Source organism: Maniola hyperantus, chromosome 10 (assembly GCF_902806685.2).
Source record: "Maniola hyperantus chromosome 10, iAphHyp1.2, whole genome shotgun sequence".
Classification (NCBI taxonomy): Eukaryota; Metazoa; Arthropoda; class Insecta; order Lepidoptera; family Nymphalidae; genus Maniola; species Maniola hyperantus.
The window spans coordinates 7,392,040-7,408,135 of NC_048545.1; the positions used below are offsets into that span (position 1 = coordinate 7,392,040).

At 41.6% G+C, this 16,096-nt stretch overlaps 2 protein-coding genes across 5 annotated transcripts in view; one reads left to right on the top strand and one right to left on the bottom strand.

Annotated features, from left to right (window-relative positions):
- The window catches only part of Atg16 (Autophagy-related 16), a 222,815-nt gene that overhangs the window by 13,897 nt on the left and 192,822 nt on the right, over positions 1-16,096 (top strand). The gene's annotated exons all lie outside the window — the stretch shown is intronic.
- Positions 11,600-16,096, bottom strand: part of neo (neyo) — a 64,758-nt gene continuing 60,261 nt past the window's right edge. For all 3 annotated transcript variants that reach the window (XM_034972866.2, XM_069501184.1, XM_069501185.1), the window contains 6 exons: positions 14,307-14,401; positions 13,973-14,214; positions 13,647-13,891; positions 13,298-13,547; positions 13,040-13,210; positions 11,600-12,929 (listed from right to left, as the gene is read on the bottom strand). In XM_034972866.2, coding sequence (XP_034828757.1) covers positions 12,429-12,929; positions 13,040-13,210; positions 13,298-13,547; positions 13,647-13,891; positions 13,973-14,214; positions 14,307-14,401 — 1,504 coding nt within the window. In that variant the 3' untranslated portion in view covers positions 11,600-12,428. The remainder of the gene's footprint in view (positions 12,930-13,039; positions 13,211-13,297; positions 13,548-13,646; positions 13,892-13,972; positions 14,215-14,306; positions 14,402-16,096) is intronic.

The following is a 16,096-nucleotide window of genomic DNA, read 5'->3' on the forward strand; positions in this document are numbered from 1 at the left end:
AATAACCGTGACTGATGAATGTCACGCCACCCGCAGGGACAATACGGCAAATAATTTGAAACTGTTGAAAGTCGAATATATTTTAGAACTAGAAAAAAGATTTTATTAGACCATTCAAAATTGCAATTCTGACTTAGGGCCAATGTAATAACGATTATTTTTTTGCTTCTTTCGATGGATTCATTTCATTATCAATTTTTTCATTCACTGGAGGAGGTAGTAAACTGCGTAAAAATGACCTCATTTTACAACTCTAAGTTTGAAAGGGTATAAGTATTTTTTTAAAAGATCTGCATTATCAAAAAGTCAAGTCCTTTCGTCTATTAAAAAAACACTCTTTGCAAATAAAATTACTTTTGCCTAATTTGTATTATATCCACATAATATTATGTAAGTATCTACATATTATGTAAGCTGTGATAGCCTTTTGGTTAGGACGTCCGCCTTCTAATCGGTCGGGGGTTCGATCCCGGGCACGCACCACTTACTTTTCGGAATTATGTGCCTTTTCAAAACAATCAAATATCACCTGCTTTAACGGTGAAGGAAAACATCGTGAGGAAACCAGCAAGTTTTCAAAGGTGTGTGAAGTCTGCCAATCCACATTGGTGCAGCGTGGCAGACTATGGCTTAAACCCTTCTCACTTCTGAGAGGAGACCCGTTCTCAGGAGTGGGCCGCTAATGGGTTGATCATAATGATGAGGATGATGATGTAAGTATCTGTTACCTAGTTTTTTCTAATCTTAAAACTTTCAGTATTACACCTATCTAGTAAGAGTAAAAATGTAATACTTTATGAAAAGTCTAACATCTCTCTATTCTATTGAAAGCATGCAATATAATATTAAGAATGAAATTTTTATAAACCATGTCGGTTTAAAATAGAAAATCGTTGCTTTTTATATAGTAGGTTTATATCGCCGTCGTCGTCATTAACCGACAAAACTTAAAAGTCCTCCACTGTTGGACAGAGGTCTCTAGTAGAGACTTACACTGCGGTTTTGCGCCACCTGGATAGGTGGACATTAGGCACACGGCATCAAACAAGGTGCAGCGATTTGTCTTTAAAATATTAAAGTATGTATTTTTGAGAGAAAACGAATTCTTTCGTTTGATTTCCAAGACACGTGTGAACGCAAAATCCTTCTTTGACTTGCTGTATTTATTTTATTTAATGAAAGATTGATTATCTCTGCTTTCGCTCACGATTCCTTTTTTAACGTATTCAAAGATTTAAAACTAACATAGACCCTACAGGAATAGCTTTTGATTTATGGGCAAACGAGGTTTGTTTTCGCACTGGAGTCTGCGTGACTGCGATTGCTCTCAACGATTTTGATGCAAATAAGTTCACAAATTGCACCACGAGCATCCGTTACCAGTATCGAGTAATCGCCTTAATATGAGCCAAAATCGATTACTTATTCATGTACTGAATTAAGGTAACCGATTATTTCGAATGGTTTACGATCTGTTAAAGTTTTTCTGACGAAAGACCAATTTTTACCATTACGCTGCTTACTACTACCGGGTGTTCTGGCTTCTTGAAAACTTTATTTTTACATTGTATGGCTGATTAATTGATCATTACAACCCAAGTTAAGCAAGTAAATCTTATCATTTCAAGCAGTAGGAAAAGATGCAATAATTTTCTGCACGATAAGCACTAATTTCGTTCCAAAAAATATTAATTAAATTTAATACTTGTAAATAGGAATATGGTTTGCTTGTTAGTTTGTCCTTCATGATTGCAGCGTGCGTACAGCTCAAGCTGCCGCTGGGTCTACAAACTTAGGATTTTGCATGAAGGCCACCACTAAGAATGGATTTTGAAAAATTCCAACGGAATCATTAACAAATCTAAATCCATGCAGACAAAGCTAAGTCGTGGGAAAAAGCTAATTATTTTAAAAAGTTAGTGAAATAGAGTTACTCAATACAAAAATGTTTGTGAGGTTTGTAGACACTTAAAGCAACTATATTTTTTTATTTTTCCCGCGAAAGTTTGGCTTGCTAATGCTTATGTTAAAGACATAAACTGTCCATTTTACCGGAACAATAGAGCCATTTGAGAGGAAAATTATTTTAAGTATCTTTGCTTCCGTTTTCTATAAATTATAAACAAGTTTAGGCTACGGAGTTCACATTGACGCCGAGCCTGATTTTGTATTTGATTATGCGAAGACATGCGACTAAAGAGTGAATCATTTTGATGAATATCAAAATAATTACACTCGAAAAGTATTTTTCGAGGGAAGCTGGAGAAAATTTCTGTTAGTGAGGTAGCCTCACCTTTGTTCACTAAATTTCATTATTAAATTGTACTAAGACGTGTGTTGTAGTAAAAAAATAAGTACATCCAGAAAATATAAAATTTACTTATTCGCAAGCTCACATCATGCAGTTTATACTTTGAAGTTACAGTCATATTTCATTTGTTGAACTATGCCGAGCCTGAGATTCTATCGAATAATAGAATCAGAGCAAGATATAATCATCTCGTTTATCAAACAGAAGATCTTTTTAAACCTGTTTGTTTTCAAGGACGTCTTTGAACAATGCAGGGATGTTTCTAATGTAAGATTTATTATGAAGCATTACATTAAAATGTCTCAGAAATTATCTTCAGCGAGAGGGCTTGTAGATGCTTTATTTTTTCTGTTTTGCGTTTTATTATTTGACGTTGCGGCCAATACGTAACGTTTATATTTTATGAATATTTCATATGCTATTGTGAACGACTTTATTTCTCATGGACAATGTTGCGTTCTTCGATTTTATTTTATGGTCGCCTGGAATGATTGGCTATTTATTATAAACGGGACGAGTTTATCGGAATAATTTGAATGGACTTAGCTTTTAAAATATTCAAGGAATGCTGAAAAATATGGGGATATACAAAAAGCGGATCAACAAATTCCTGAAAAGTTAGTAACGCATTAGCGGTTCCTCTGGTGCTGCAAATCATTTCATGAGCGGTGGTAATCAATTAACATAGGTTACTCGCCTGCTCGGTTACTAGCTATTTATATATTTTAAAAAAATAGTTAGATAATTTGGTACTAGTGCTTGGTAGTAATCTTAATCTCTGGCAAATCTTAAAGGCTGTTGTCAGGGCAGACTGCGGCACGTGTCTGAGAGTCGCGTGCCGTTGTCTACAGTCTACACGGAGATCTAATCTTGGGCACGAATGTCGACGTGAGGTGTGCCTCGTCACACGTGATTATTCCACGCAAAACTAACTTAGCGATCTCATCTGTTTGATGCGTACCGTTCACCAGACTGGTCGAGAACTGGTCAAATCGCTTGCCCATTTTTGCACTAACTTTAGCATTCTTTAGAAATACTTCGTGGGTTGAGACTCGTCTTTTTCTGGCGCAGTTTGTCTTACGATAACTTATTTGAAATTCTTATCTCCGTGATATTTTTTTCTTTGCTATAAAAAGGCCTCTTAGAGTTTATCTTTGTTTTTCTCTTTGAAATCAAGTGGCGTCTTTATCCTCGCTTCATTTATTTATTTTTCAAATATTCTTGACCAGCTGATGCCCGCGACTGCGTGGATATAGGTTTTTAAAAATCCAGTGGGAAATCTTTGATTTCCCGGGATAATTCCTATGTCAATTTCCGGGAAGCAAACTACCCAAACGTACCAATTTTAATGTAAATCCGTTAAATGGATGCGTCTTTAAGAATCTCCAGGGGACTCTTTGATTTTCCGGGATAAAAAGTAGCCTATGTCCGTCCCCGGGATCTAAGCTAACTCTGTACCATTTTTAGAAATTTCATCAAAATCGGTTTAACTGTTGGGCCGTGAAAAGCTAGCAGACAGTCACACTTTCGGATTTATAATAATAGTACTTATGGATATGGATTAAGGTTTGTCTAATCGTGTGTTCGTTAGCGTTTTCTACATCCGATTGAGTTGAAACTTTGCATAGTTGTAGTTCCTGAGATTCTGTGCCTGAACAAACTCTAACCGAGTGCGGCGGGAGACTTTAATTTGTATTTAATATGTACAGATTTTTCCTTTTTAGTACAGTAAAAGTATTTTTATATGTAGATATTATTTTATTTGAATAGGTTTGCCTACTGTGACGGATGCAAATTAAGTAGCTCCATAATAAAAAATATCTGACACTAGTCTAACTAACAACATTATTGTATTGAAATATGACTGAAATAAAATATGTCTATGCTGGGGTCCACAGTCATATCTATTTATTTTATACTTCTCGCGAGCCATGCGCTTACACAATATCTTATAACATAGTGACTAATGTGTTTCTAAGGCATTTCATCTTGTCGGGGCCTCCGCTTCCGCTTCATAACTCTAAATTCGAGTTTACTGGTCGAAAGCTATAACAGTTAACTTAAATCGAATGTGTCAGTCAGTATAGGTGGTGATAGGCTTGTACTAAATAACAAACACGTTTGCATAAAACTCAGATAAACAAAATTAAGTAAATAGTTTTATTTCATCTATAATCACCATCACTATCATCGTTAAGCGATAGAAATCAGCTGGACATAGGTCTCTTGTTAGGACTTCCACGTGCCACGGTATTGCGTCGCCTGGATCCAGCGGCTCCATGCGACTCGTTTGATGTCGGCTGTCCACCTAGTGGTATGGCAAACGCCGCGCTTTCCGGTGCGAAGACGCCTATCGGTCCCGATGTCTATCGGTTTTTTGAACTATATGCCCTGCCCTTTGCCACTTCAGCTTCGCGACCTATTGAACTATGGCGGTTACTCAGGTTCTTCTACAGATCTCCTCTATAATATTATCCTACCTAATATCAATTAATAACAAGCGATAGATTATACATCCGGCCCAAATCCAATAGCCCAATTGTATTTTAGAGTTCATTCTTTGAAGAACCTAGTCCTGCACCACCGAAGATTATGATTCAGTGCAACTTATTCATATACTGTAGGATAAGCAACTGAATAAGAGCAATCGCCAAGTTTCTTGCTGGTTCTTCTCGGTAGGAATGGCGTTCCGTTCCGAACCAGTGGTAAATTCTTTTGACGATTAGAATCGACCACTTGTAAAAGTTGAATAAAATTCTCTTTTATTTTCTAAGATCCAGTTTTCTATCCATCTCACAATTTAGACCAATTTACTCATAGATTATACATGTTAGATATATTTCTTTCCGCAAGCTTAAGGGCCAGGCAGTGTCCCTGTGAGAGTACTAGATTATTAAGGAAAGGATCAGTAAAATACCAACCTGTTATTGTCACCCTGCAGGGAAATGGTTCTTTCTAATAACAGTGGTCTGCAACGTAGATACTCGTTTTGCTACTTTATTAAGGGATAATGTATTAGAACTTGTTTTAAGGCTGACGACACACACAATCTCTTACTACGACTTCATTTTAAAAGCTGACGCGCTCTCGCTTTACTTGGGAGTAATAGGAGTATAGAGGAATCCAACATGCGGTTTAAAAAAATCTATGCTGCATACTGTATCTCCTACATCAGATTTGATAGTTATAATAAGTTCTCGGTGATATTGTGAAAGTGTAATAAAAATACTTGGCTTAGTTGAGGTTTTACCCAGACTCTTTAGTTATAATCATTTCCAACCGGTAAGATTTTGGTCAAGTATGAATAAGACTGTATGTAATCTTCCTTAAGACTTCTTTGACTTCAAAGCGGAGCTGCAGGATAAGATGTTTAATTTTTTTTCCTACATCTTGTATTATTACATACTTACATTGAGTGGAAGTGCCCGGGGGATTTATTTGTACATTGCATTGTAAATAATAATGGGATGGGGTAACTGAGCAAAAATACTAAGGAAACGTTAATATGAGTAGTTTTTGAAATTATGTAGGTAAATACTATGTTCTTAGGTCACGCCACCTCTCTTAATGAGCTTAGCTATAAAAGCTGAGCGCGCGCGAGCACTGGGCTCATTTCGCTGCTGATTTTTGTGCTGTAATCAACGTGGTCTGGTTTGAATTATAGTTTTCTTTATTTCCGACTTTTACTTTTTGTGTCTTACGTGTTAAATTTTGTTCCAATCATTAAAAGTTTGATAATTGTAAAAGTATTTGGTTTTGTGTTAATAAATTGTGTGTTTTTAATTGAATTTTACTTCCGTACCTAAATTCAGAAGTGGGATTCCTATTCAATAGCCCACTATAGTTAAAATTTAGTCACTGACAATCAGTTTGCTTAAATTGGAACAAAATTCTAACCTTTAAATTTTTGTTGTTTTTCTTGTACAATGTCGGATCGCGGGTATCGTAACCGCGATCGTAGCCGTGATGTGCCGTGATCAAACTCGAAGTTGTCGAAGCAGACCACGTTGATGTGAAACAGCAGGGCCTAGATGTAGGTCGCGAGATCACGCACTTAGTCGTGTTTTTATCCAAACGTTGCACTCAATAATGAATCAATACTCCGCGATCGAGAAAAACGTGTTGAGACTTGTCGAAAATAGTTTAACCTCGGTAGTAACTAAACGCGAGTGTAATATTAATCGTCTCGGTAACACTGTGACCGTTCAAACAGAATCCAACACTCCCGTTTCCGCACCTTGTTCCGCACAAGATGAAGTTACTGCAATTAAATCTTTAGAGTCAAGTACCTATACCTTTGGCTGTATGGCTAAGCACGTATTGGCCACGTGAACGTATCTAGTTCAAGTGTTCTTGTCCAAATTGAATTTTTGTCTAAAAGTTTTCACGTCTACCCTACGTGTTTTTGTGAATTAATAATGCCATCGTCTAAATCTGCTAATCGATTTAAGTATAAAAGTAATTCACGTAAATTGAATAATGAACAAAGGCGTGCTAAGTCGGTGTCGTACAATTAGTGGAACGTAGTGGAATTAACCAGGTGAGATCCAACCATGTCTTTATTTTTGGTCTCGATTTTTAATGATGTTGATGCATGGTGTAAAAAAGTTGATCATGTTCGTAACCTCAACCGATGGCATAGCCGGGAGGTAGTCTCGTGTATTGGAACTTGTACAAAAGGGTTTTGTTATGATCAGTCTTAGATCATTTTAAAACGGAATTTATTCCGCTGTGCCCACGAAAGGTTGATATTGAGATTAAGAACACGTCTATGTCGGTCCATTAGTCACTTCATGAAGTATCTCACCAAGATAACCGCAATTTAAATTTGCAGTTTAAGACTAGAAAGCGTAGTCTTAGTCATAGTACTTTCCAATCACGCTGTTTTCTGTGTGAAAATTAGGATTACAAAGTGTACCTACCTACTGTACGAAAAGTTAAAACTTATCGAAAATCTAAAACATCGACTTTGATGCAGTTCAGTGTTAGTTTTGTAAAAAGAGTAACCGTAATGTAGGTAGATGAGTTTTTGCTGAACAATTATTTTTGCCACGAGATACAAAAATTGAGCTTCCTGACATAAGATTAGAAATCAATCTTCATGTGGTGTTAGATCGTTGTATGAATAGGTAGACCTGTCGTAATAAGGACAGATGTACTAAACCAACTGGGAAATACTTATATTCGAACATGATTCGAACATAGTGCTCACATTTATCTTTCTTTTCTCGAATGTTCCGACGCAATGCTGCGCCCTTGGCTGCGGGCTTTGGAATTCCGCATGAGAACGAGGCTTGCCATGCTCTGGCCTGGCAATGCGCTGGTGCTGCGGCGCCGTGTCGCGCACACTGCCGCGCCTTTCTGCGCTCTGCACGAGCGTGACGGTGCGCTGGCTTTGCTGCGCCGTGCCGCGCCGCTGCCGCGCCTTTCTGCGGTCTCGGCGAGCGAGACGGCGCACTGGCGTTGCTGCGCCGTGCCGCGCCGCTGCCGCGCATTTCTGCGCTCTTGGCGAGCGAGACGGCGCGCTGGCTTTGCTGCGCCGTGCCGCGCCGCTGCCGCGCCTTTCTGCGGTCTCGGCGAGTGAGACGGCGCACTGGCGTTGCTGCGCCGTGCCGCGCCGCTGCCGCGCATTTCTGCGCTCTTGGCGAGCGAGACGGCGCGCTGGCTTTGCTGCGCCGTGCCGCGCCGCTGCCGCGCCTTTCTGCGGTCTCGGCGAGCGAGACGGCGCACTGGCGTTGCTGCGCCGTGCCGCGCCGCTGCCGCGCATTTCTGCGCTCTTGGCGAGCGAGACGGCGCGCTGGCTTTGCTGCGCCGTGCCGCGCCGCTGCCGCGCCTTTCTGCGGTCTCGGCGAGCGAGACGGCGCACTGGAGTTGCTGCGTCGTGCCGCGCCGCTGCCGCGCCTTTCTGCGCATTTGGCGAGCGAGACAGCGCGCTGGCGTTGCTGCGCCGTGCCGCGCCGCTGCCGCGCATTTCTGCGCTCTTGGCGAGCGAGACGGCGCGCTGGCATTGCTGCGCCGTGCCGCGCCGCTGCCGCGCCTTTCTGCGCTCTGCACGAGCGTGACGGTGCGCTGGCGTTGCTGCGCCGTGCCGCGCCGCTGCCGCGCCTTTCTGCGCTCTGCACGAGCGTGACGGTGCGCTGGCGTTGCTGCGCCGTGCCGCGCCGTTGCTGCGCATTTCTGCGCTCTTGGCGAGCGAGACGGCGCGTTGGCGTTGCTGCGCCGTGCTGCGCCGCTGCCGCGCCTCTCTGCGCTCTGCACGAGCTTGACGGTGCGCTGGCGTTGCTGCGCCGTGTCGCGCAGCTGCCGCGCCTCTCTGCGCACTGCACGAGCGTGACGGCGCGCTGGTGGTACTGCGCTGCGTGCGCCGCTGCGGGCTATGGTGCCTCTCGCAAACATGGCGGCTCACTGGTATTGTGGCACGATGCCGCGCGTGCCGTGGGGCTTGCATAAACGCTGCCGAGCCCTTGTACGAGCTGATTGGTGAGAATGTTCTTTTTTAAAGTTAGTGTCCATGATTTCGATAGGTATGTGTTGTAGTAAATCACGTTACCTACGCATACCGTCTTGGACTTGTGTTTCGTATAATATGCGAGTCAGTGACGCACTGTAGTGCGTTCGTAAATAATGTAACGTGGGTAGATTCAACTCTTTTAGAAAATCTGATAATTCCCGTTACCGATTGTTTCCGATTTTGCCATTTTGATCAGATTCATTTGTTAGGGTCAGGCGAGGCCGAGTCTTTAAGACAAGGCCATAACGTAGGTAAAGTCCTTACCCCTTGAGTACATCAAACAAATCTGGCAATCTAAGATCTAGCTGGGTACTTTAGGCGCTACGTTGAGGAGTATGCTATCCAGACAGCCTGCCTTGCACGTCTGTCGGAAAAAGAGGTTCCTTTTCATTGAGGCCAGAGCAGGAAAAGGTATCTCAGGACATCACTCGGCGACTCACCACTGAGTCCAAGGTAGCAGTCTTGACAGATTTGCCAACAGAGGTGCACACTGACTTCAGCAGCATCGGCTATGGCCCGGCGCTGAGGTGGATCCACAACGACGGCAAGAAGCGTGTGGTCGCCTGTTTTAGCAAGGTTTACCCAGGGTGCAGTGAGTAGGTAGTACTCCTACGTGCTAGAAGCGTTGGCAGTCAACACTTCCGCCACCATTTGGTTTGTCTTCAGTTTAAGGGTGTGACCGTCTACAACGCTTTCACAGCCACCGAGCGCTGCTGCTACTGCGCGTTACCCGTAAGTGGATTTATGACTTCATCTTCGCCTTTGAGTACTAAAAGCGCACGATGATGTGTTGTGGCGACTATCTGCAACCCTTTAAGTCAACGGCATCGCCAAGCCGAGCAACTGGGTTTAGATGGTGCAGGTCGCAGATCAGGACACGCTCGTCGAGTATCTGTAAGTGGGACAGCTAGACTCTCATCGGTATGTGTACTAAAGTGTTACGCTCTATTACCGCTACTCAGCAGTAGGAGCGGAAGCGTGGTTTTCGTGATACCGTCTTAGTCTGCTGCAAGTCTTTGTCGAAAAGACTCTGGACCTGATCCTGAAGTACTTCTGAATTCTTGGGCTACGTGAGTTCGTAGTCAAGCATGTGGTTCACTGCCTGGTTTGTATATCAAACAAGCAGGTCTCCAGAGTTCCTCACCAGCACACAACAATGTGGTTGCAGAAACTGCACGGCTTGATCGAGCGGCATGGCGTGAAATGTGACGCTCCAGGGCAAGTAAGCTGCTGAGGTAAAATCAGTCCCGGCAGGATGCCTATGCTAACCAGAATCGTCGTCCGCCTCGCGTGTTGAAGGCTGGAGGCATGGTGTTGGTGATCAAGTATTCCCAGTCAACGGGGAAGTTTGACTCTGGCATGTGAGGTCCATACAAGGTCCTGAATCGGCTGCTACGAGCTGGAGCTGCTGAGTGGGTCGTATGGCAAGACCGCTCAGGTGGCGGCGGAGGGCATGGTGCCCTGGCAAGGAGAGTGGTGCCCGGATGCGTGTGGTGCCTTCTTCGAATGTAAGTTCAGCTTGTTGACTACTTTGTGGTGGTGAAGATGAAAGTCGTGATTTTGTTAATCATAGCCCCAAAACTCTCACCCTCCTTACTAAAAAGGCCTTGCTTGCTCCCTTACGTACTTATCTACTGACGGACTGATCCACGACATCTATTTTTGTGCTATGACTAAACAAATCACGGTAATGCTTTACTCCTCAAGGGAAGTTCAACGGTGGCTGGTTGAGATGCACTTTCATAGACTGTTGCCCGAGCCCGGTGGTCTGATGATGGTCATCTCAAGTTCCTGCTCCATAGACCGTTGCCCGAGTCTGGTGGTCTGAGACCGTTGCCCGAGTCTGGTGGTCTGATGAAGTTCATCTCAAGTTCCTGCTCCATAGACCGTTGCCCGAGTCTGGTGGTCTGAGACCGTTGCCCGAGTCTGGTGGTCTGATGATGGTCACCTCAAGTTCCTGCTTCATAGACCGTTGCCCGAGTCTGGCGGTGTGAGACCGTTCCCCGAGTCTGGCGGTCTGAAGATGATGAGAAGAAGCGCGCGCTAGGTTTGAGACGTCTCATAGGTTGTTAGGTGTCACCTCCTCTGGGTGATAGGGACACCCCATAAAACTAAATGATTTATCTACATGTCTAGCTAATACTAAGTCGCATTTCGAATTGCTTACCCATTGTGTTACCATTTATAGCTATGGAGTTGTGCTATATCGAAGCTAATTTCAGGTGATGACTATGAAGTAGTTGGCCCAGGTGCTGGTCCCCCTTCCGCACCTGAGTCTGCCCCGGCACCTTACGCGGTAGAGGCAGAGGCATCGCTCCATTCGGCGAGCTCCTCACCGGTCTCCCCTCGCGCACCGCACGCCGACAGCGTTGCGGCACCAGCTGCAAGTCTCCGCAGAGAAGATCTCACGACCTTTTCTGGCTATTTTGGCGGGCGAGGACGCCGCATAGTCAGGAGAGGCCGTCTTAGGTCACGCCACCTCTCTTAATGAGCTTAGCTATAAAAGCTGAGCGCGCGCGAGCACTGGGCTCATTTCGCTGCTGATTTTTGTGCTGTAATCAACGTGGTCTGGTTTGAATTATAGTTTTCTTTATTTCCGACTTTTACTTTTTGTGTCTTACGTGTTAAATTTTGTTCCAATCATTAAAAGTTTGATAATTGTAAAAGTATTTGGTTTTGTGTTAATAAATTGTGTGTTTTTAATTGAATTTTACTTCCGTACCTAAATATGTAATATCTAATGGGATAAAATAAAATGACCGAATATTTAAAATAAGTTTATTGCAGGTAATTGGCAATTTGGACGGATTAAATTTGATTTCACAGTTCAATATAATATAAATATTGTATAAGTCACTATACACCATGATAAATAATTTTAATTTATATAACGTAGAACATAGCACGTTTTAGTCGTAAGCATCTATTTGTTTAAATTAAGAATTTTTATAATATTAGTAGCTTTAATTCGTAACCGAACATAAATTACGCTAAAATACTAATTTCAATAAATTACGAAGTCGGGATGGCCGTCAATCTACCGTTGCTTGACTAAGCGTCACGTGTTCGGTTTCTACTTAAAAGGTACTGGAATTGTTAATTTTTACTTATCACTACAATTAAATCAGGCTTATACTACTTTAAAAATATGGTACAATACGAATTCGGACGCCGGCAAAGTGTCCGAACGTAAAGTAAACGAATAAGCGACGTGATCTTGTTAACGACTCACGGCCTGAATCCCGCTATTGACTCCAGAGATGGCGACAAGCCAGCGTACTCAATCGCATCAAACACTCTAACATCAGACACACACAACGCGTTACTTCTAGCATCCATCCACATTTGCGCACGCTTTTCAGGTCGTCCCCGTCTCCGTGTCGCGCAATACACTCTCAGTTTGCCTGACGTGGCATTAGAAGCGGTTGCGCTCACACTTAGTATAGTAAAAACCGCTGTCGTCGTCTTATGCTCCGAAAAAGATGAACGTGTCTTATTGGCCACTACGTTGTCTTTCCGAGCCTTGGACTCGACGGGGGTATTTAAATTAAGTAAATAAACTATTATTGCAGACGTTTATGATCACGTCGACAGGTCTAAATCTACTCAAAAGTGCCTCTGGTGCGCACGGGTAAAACTAGCATCGTAGACTTTACAGAGGGCAGATGGTGCGTTAGGTCCGGGAAGTAGTTCCGCAGCTTTAGCTGCTGCGCGTCTCCGCTGCCAACTGCACGTCCACGCCGCCAGCACGACTAGTTGAGCTGCGATGAAAGCGGCAGCTGCTAACATTGCTCCAGATGCGTTAACGCAAGTGACGTCTGTTTCGCGGACAAAAACTGCGTCTTCCGTTACATTCTTCGCTTTCTGTTTGTCGAATCCGAACTTGTCAGTGATTTGGATAGTTTGTACTAGAAGCATATCATCAGTAGGGAGCGCTGGGGACGAACGCCTCTTTCTGCGTCCGTATGATGTGACTGATCGTAGTTCATTTGGTCCTCCATCACACTGAACTGGTTCACAAGTGGGCATGCAAGGTGTTACCAAAGCACGGAACTGCACGACTTCGGACGATGGAAACTTGAAAGCATCAAAGTGGGAGAGCAGCGTCTGTAAAAAAGGAAATAAAAAATATAATGACAAGAAATTAGTTCAAAAAAGAAATTTACTTTAAATAAGTTAATTTCATTAAGTATTTTATGGTGCCATATTAAATTTACCTTTCCGCTTAAAGTCGACTTGTATAAAGGTCCCATGATGAAATGGTCGGTCGGGCAACCATCACTGTCAATAAGCGTAATTTCGCTGGAGTCTACACCATCCATAGCGACAAGTTCTCGTACAAATATTTCGAATGGAGAGTTCTGATCCATGATTTCGAAACGGAGTGCCTGGAAAATAATTTGAATGAATATCATTTCATTATTGAAATACATTAATAACAACTTGTAGAGGATAATCATCATTGAAATATTTACCAAAGGATCACCAACTTCAGCAGAAGCAATAGTATCATCTCCGCTCCTGTCTGTTATTCTCATAGCTACGTTAGGAGAGTCGACGATGACCTCTTCCGAAATGTCTGTCTTGATATCTCCATGAATTCCAAGATCAAATTCATTTGCTACAGTTTTATTCGTCAGGTCGTATTGACAAGTCACTGCTAACCCAAGATCGGATGATGTTACAATCGTATCGTGATGTTGAATGACTACGTCATTTAAGTATCTGGAACAATTATGTTATTAGATATTGTTGAAACGTGTTGCCTATGAAGTGAATTTACCGGATGTGTCATTGAAATAAGGAAATCGCCCAAATCATTACCTGCCGAGTCCATTTTGCTTAACGTTGCACTCAATATTATTATAGCCCATATGTAATTCAAATTCGAGACTTTGCTTAACGTCAACTACGCACGAGTTAGGACTTCCCTTTGCATATATTTTGCCGTCAAATAGTTTCGATGTTTGAATACGAGCAACCATATCGCCTGCACGACAGTCAATAGAAACATTGTAGCACGAAGACAGCTCATAAGTGGCCGCTTCGGGAACTTCCAAGTAAGGATCCTAAAACCAGAAAAGGCCATAAGATAAACGAGTTTGTTTCTATTTCTTCTTTAAATTAATTGCTTTGATGTCGCCACTTACCTGGATGTCAGCGAGCGTAGCTTTGGAATGATGAGAAAGACGACAAACATGATCACCCGTGTCTCCGTGATCATAGGAATGGCAACGGAAAGGTGAATTAAGACATAACTCTCGACATTCTTCAATCGTTTGCACATCTTGATATACAGAGTCTACTGTTTTTAGAATACGTCCGCTCATCTTTTTAAACTCGCACAGCTTCGTAGGTTCTTCTACGCAGTTGTTCTCCAAGTAGTCGATATCTTAAATATTAGAAAGCATTTGTTGCATTACTATTGCGTTTACTAATACATACAATTCGATTAAAATATAGTAAAATGTGAAATATCATTACCTTCGTTAGGTTGAAAAGCATTGGTGCCAGCCAAAGTAAGACGGTCCAGATTAGACAGAACGCATTCACCCGTTTTGTTGTTGTAGTTCGCCGATCTGCAACAATGTGCGCATTTTAATAGGTGCTGCATTCCTATATTACTGTGTGAACTTTCTCAAGATATTATCACCCCATCTTTATTCTCAGCTTTTTTAAGATTATGCGTTAAGTTGGTAGTTTAAACCGTACCACTTTACGATGGATTTAAATGCGGGAAATGACATCGATTGATATAATATACTCGCACATAAAAATGTAATTATCGATAGAACTCTTGCAAAATCTGATGATACCCGCGACTTCATCCGCGTGGATTTTGGTTTTTGAAAAACTTTTTTGGAACTTTATTTTCCCGGGATAAAAAGTAGCCTTTGCAAGGCTCTCTCTAGGTATACGTGTCAAAATCAGTTAAACGGATGGAACGTGAAAAGCTAGTATACAGACAGACACTTTTGCATTTATAATATTAATATCATTTAGTATGGATTAGCTTTTAAAACTTAAGATAATCTAGTGCTCTTAGCATTGGTATAAATTTATAATACAGAAATAAAACGAAGTGAACGATAAATTTAATACATTTCAAAGTAAAAAGGATAGCAAAGGTTTCTCTGTTGCGATTTTATTATGGGTTCGTATCAGACGTTAGTTATGTAACTTTGACCTCAAGCCCTTTATTGCTTTATACTGACCACCCGCATAAGGACAATATCTTTGTTCATCTTGTCTATATTTTCTCTTGATTTACTATCGATTTTGATCTCGTTCCCTTTGAGCACCTAGGAACGCATTTACACGAAACATCTATTCAAATGTTCATCTTATTGCAATATTCGATTTTAGTCTCCGTATCCTAAGATTTTTATTTATTTAAATACTAGCTGATGCCCGCGACTTCGTCCGCGTGGAATTAGGTTTTTCAAAACCCCGTGGGAACTCTTTGATTTTTCGGGATAAAAGTAGCCTATGACACTCGCCAGGTCTTAATTTACACCAATACAAAAAAATCACGTCAATCCGTTGCACCATTGCGACGTGATTGAAGGACAAACTAACAAAACCAACAAACAAACATACTTTCGCATTTATAATAAGGGTACTGATTAAAGCGATTTTCTATTTTTATTTTGAAAATAGTTCGGTTATATCGTAGAACGCGAAATATTTTTGCTCTATCTATAGAATGGTGGCCTTTTCGTACCAGCTTGATCAGTGATCTTGTAAATTGTAAACAAGTGAAAAAATGCTATCAAAAAGCAATCATACTGTCAGAATTCAAAAAATGGTATTTTTTTTAAATTTATTTATGGACAACTCACGCTTGATCAAAAAATTTATCATGCCAAAATTGCTTTCGCAACAAAAGACCTAAAACAGTTTCTTTGTATCTCCAGTGGTTTTAGATTATCCTATACAGGCAGCGTTTTTTTTTAATTGGGACACCCATTTAAAAAAACGCTGCCTATGTTACTTCTGCATAAAGTAGCTGTCTAATTGTGAAAGAAGTATTAAAAATCGGTTCTTTAGATTCAAAGTTTATCGATTTCAAACAAACAAATTGCTCCTCTTTATAACATTATATAATATAGATATAGATGTTTACGGTATACGTAATAAAGAACAAAGAAAACTAATAAATATAGAGACGTGAATTATTTAAAATAATCTTTCTATCTGCGAGCCAACAATATAACTGATTTATAGCTACATTCCGTAGTCACAATAATTCTCGGTGGTCTTAGTTTAAGCGA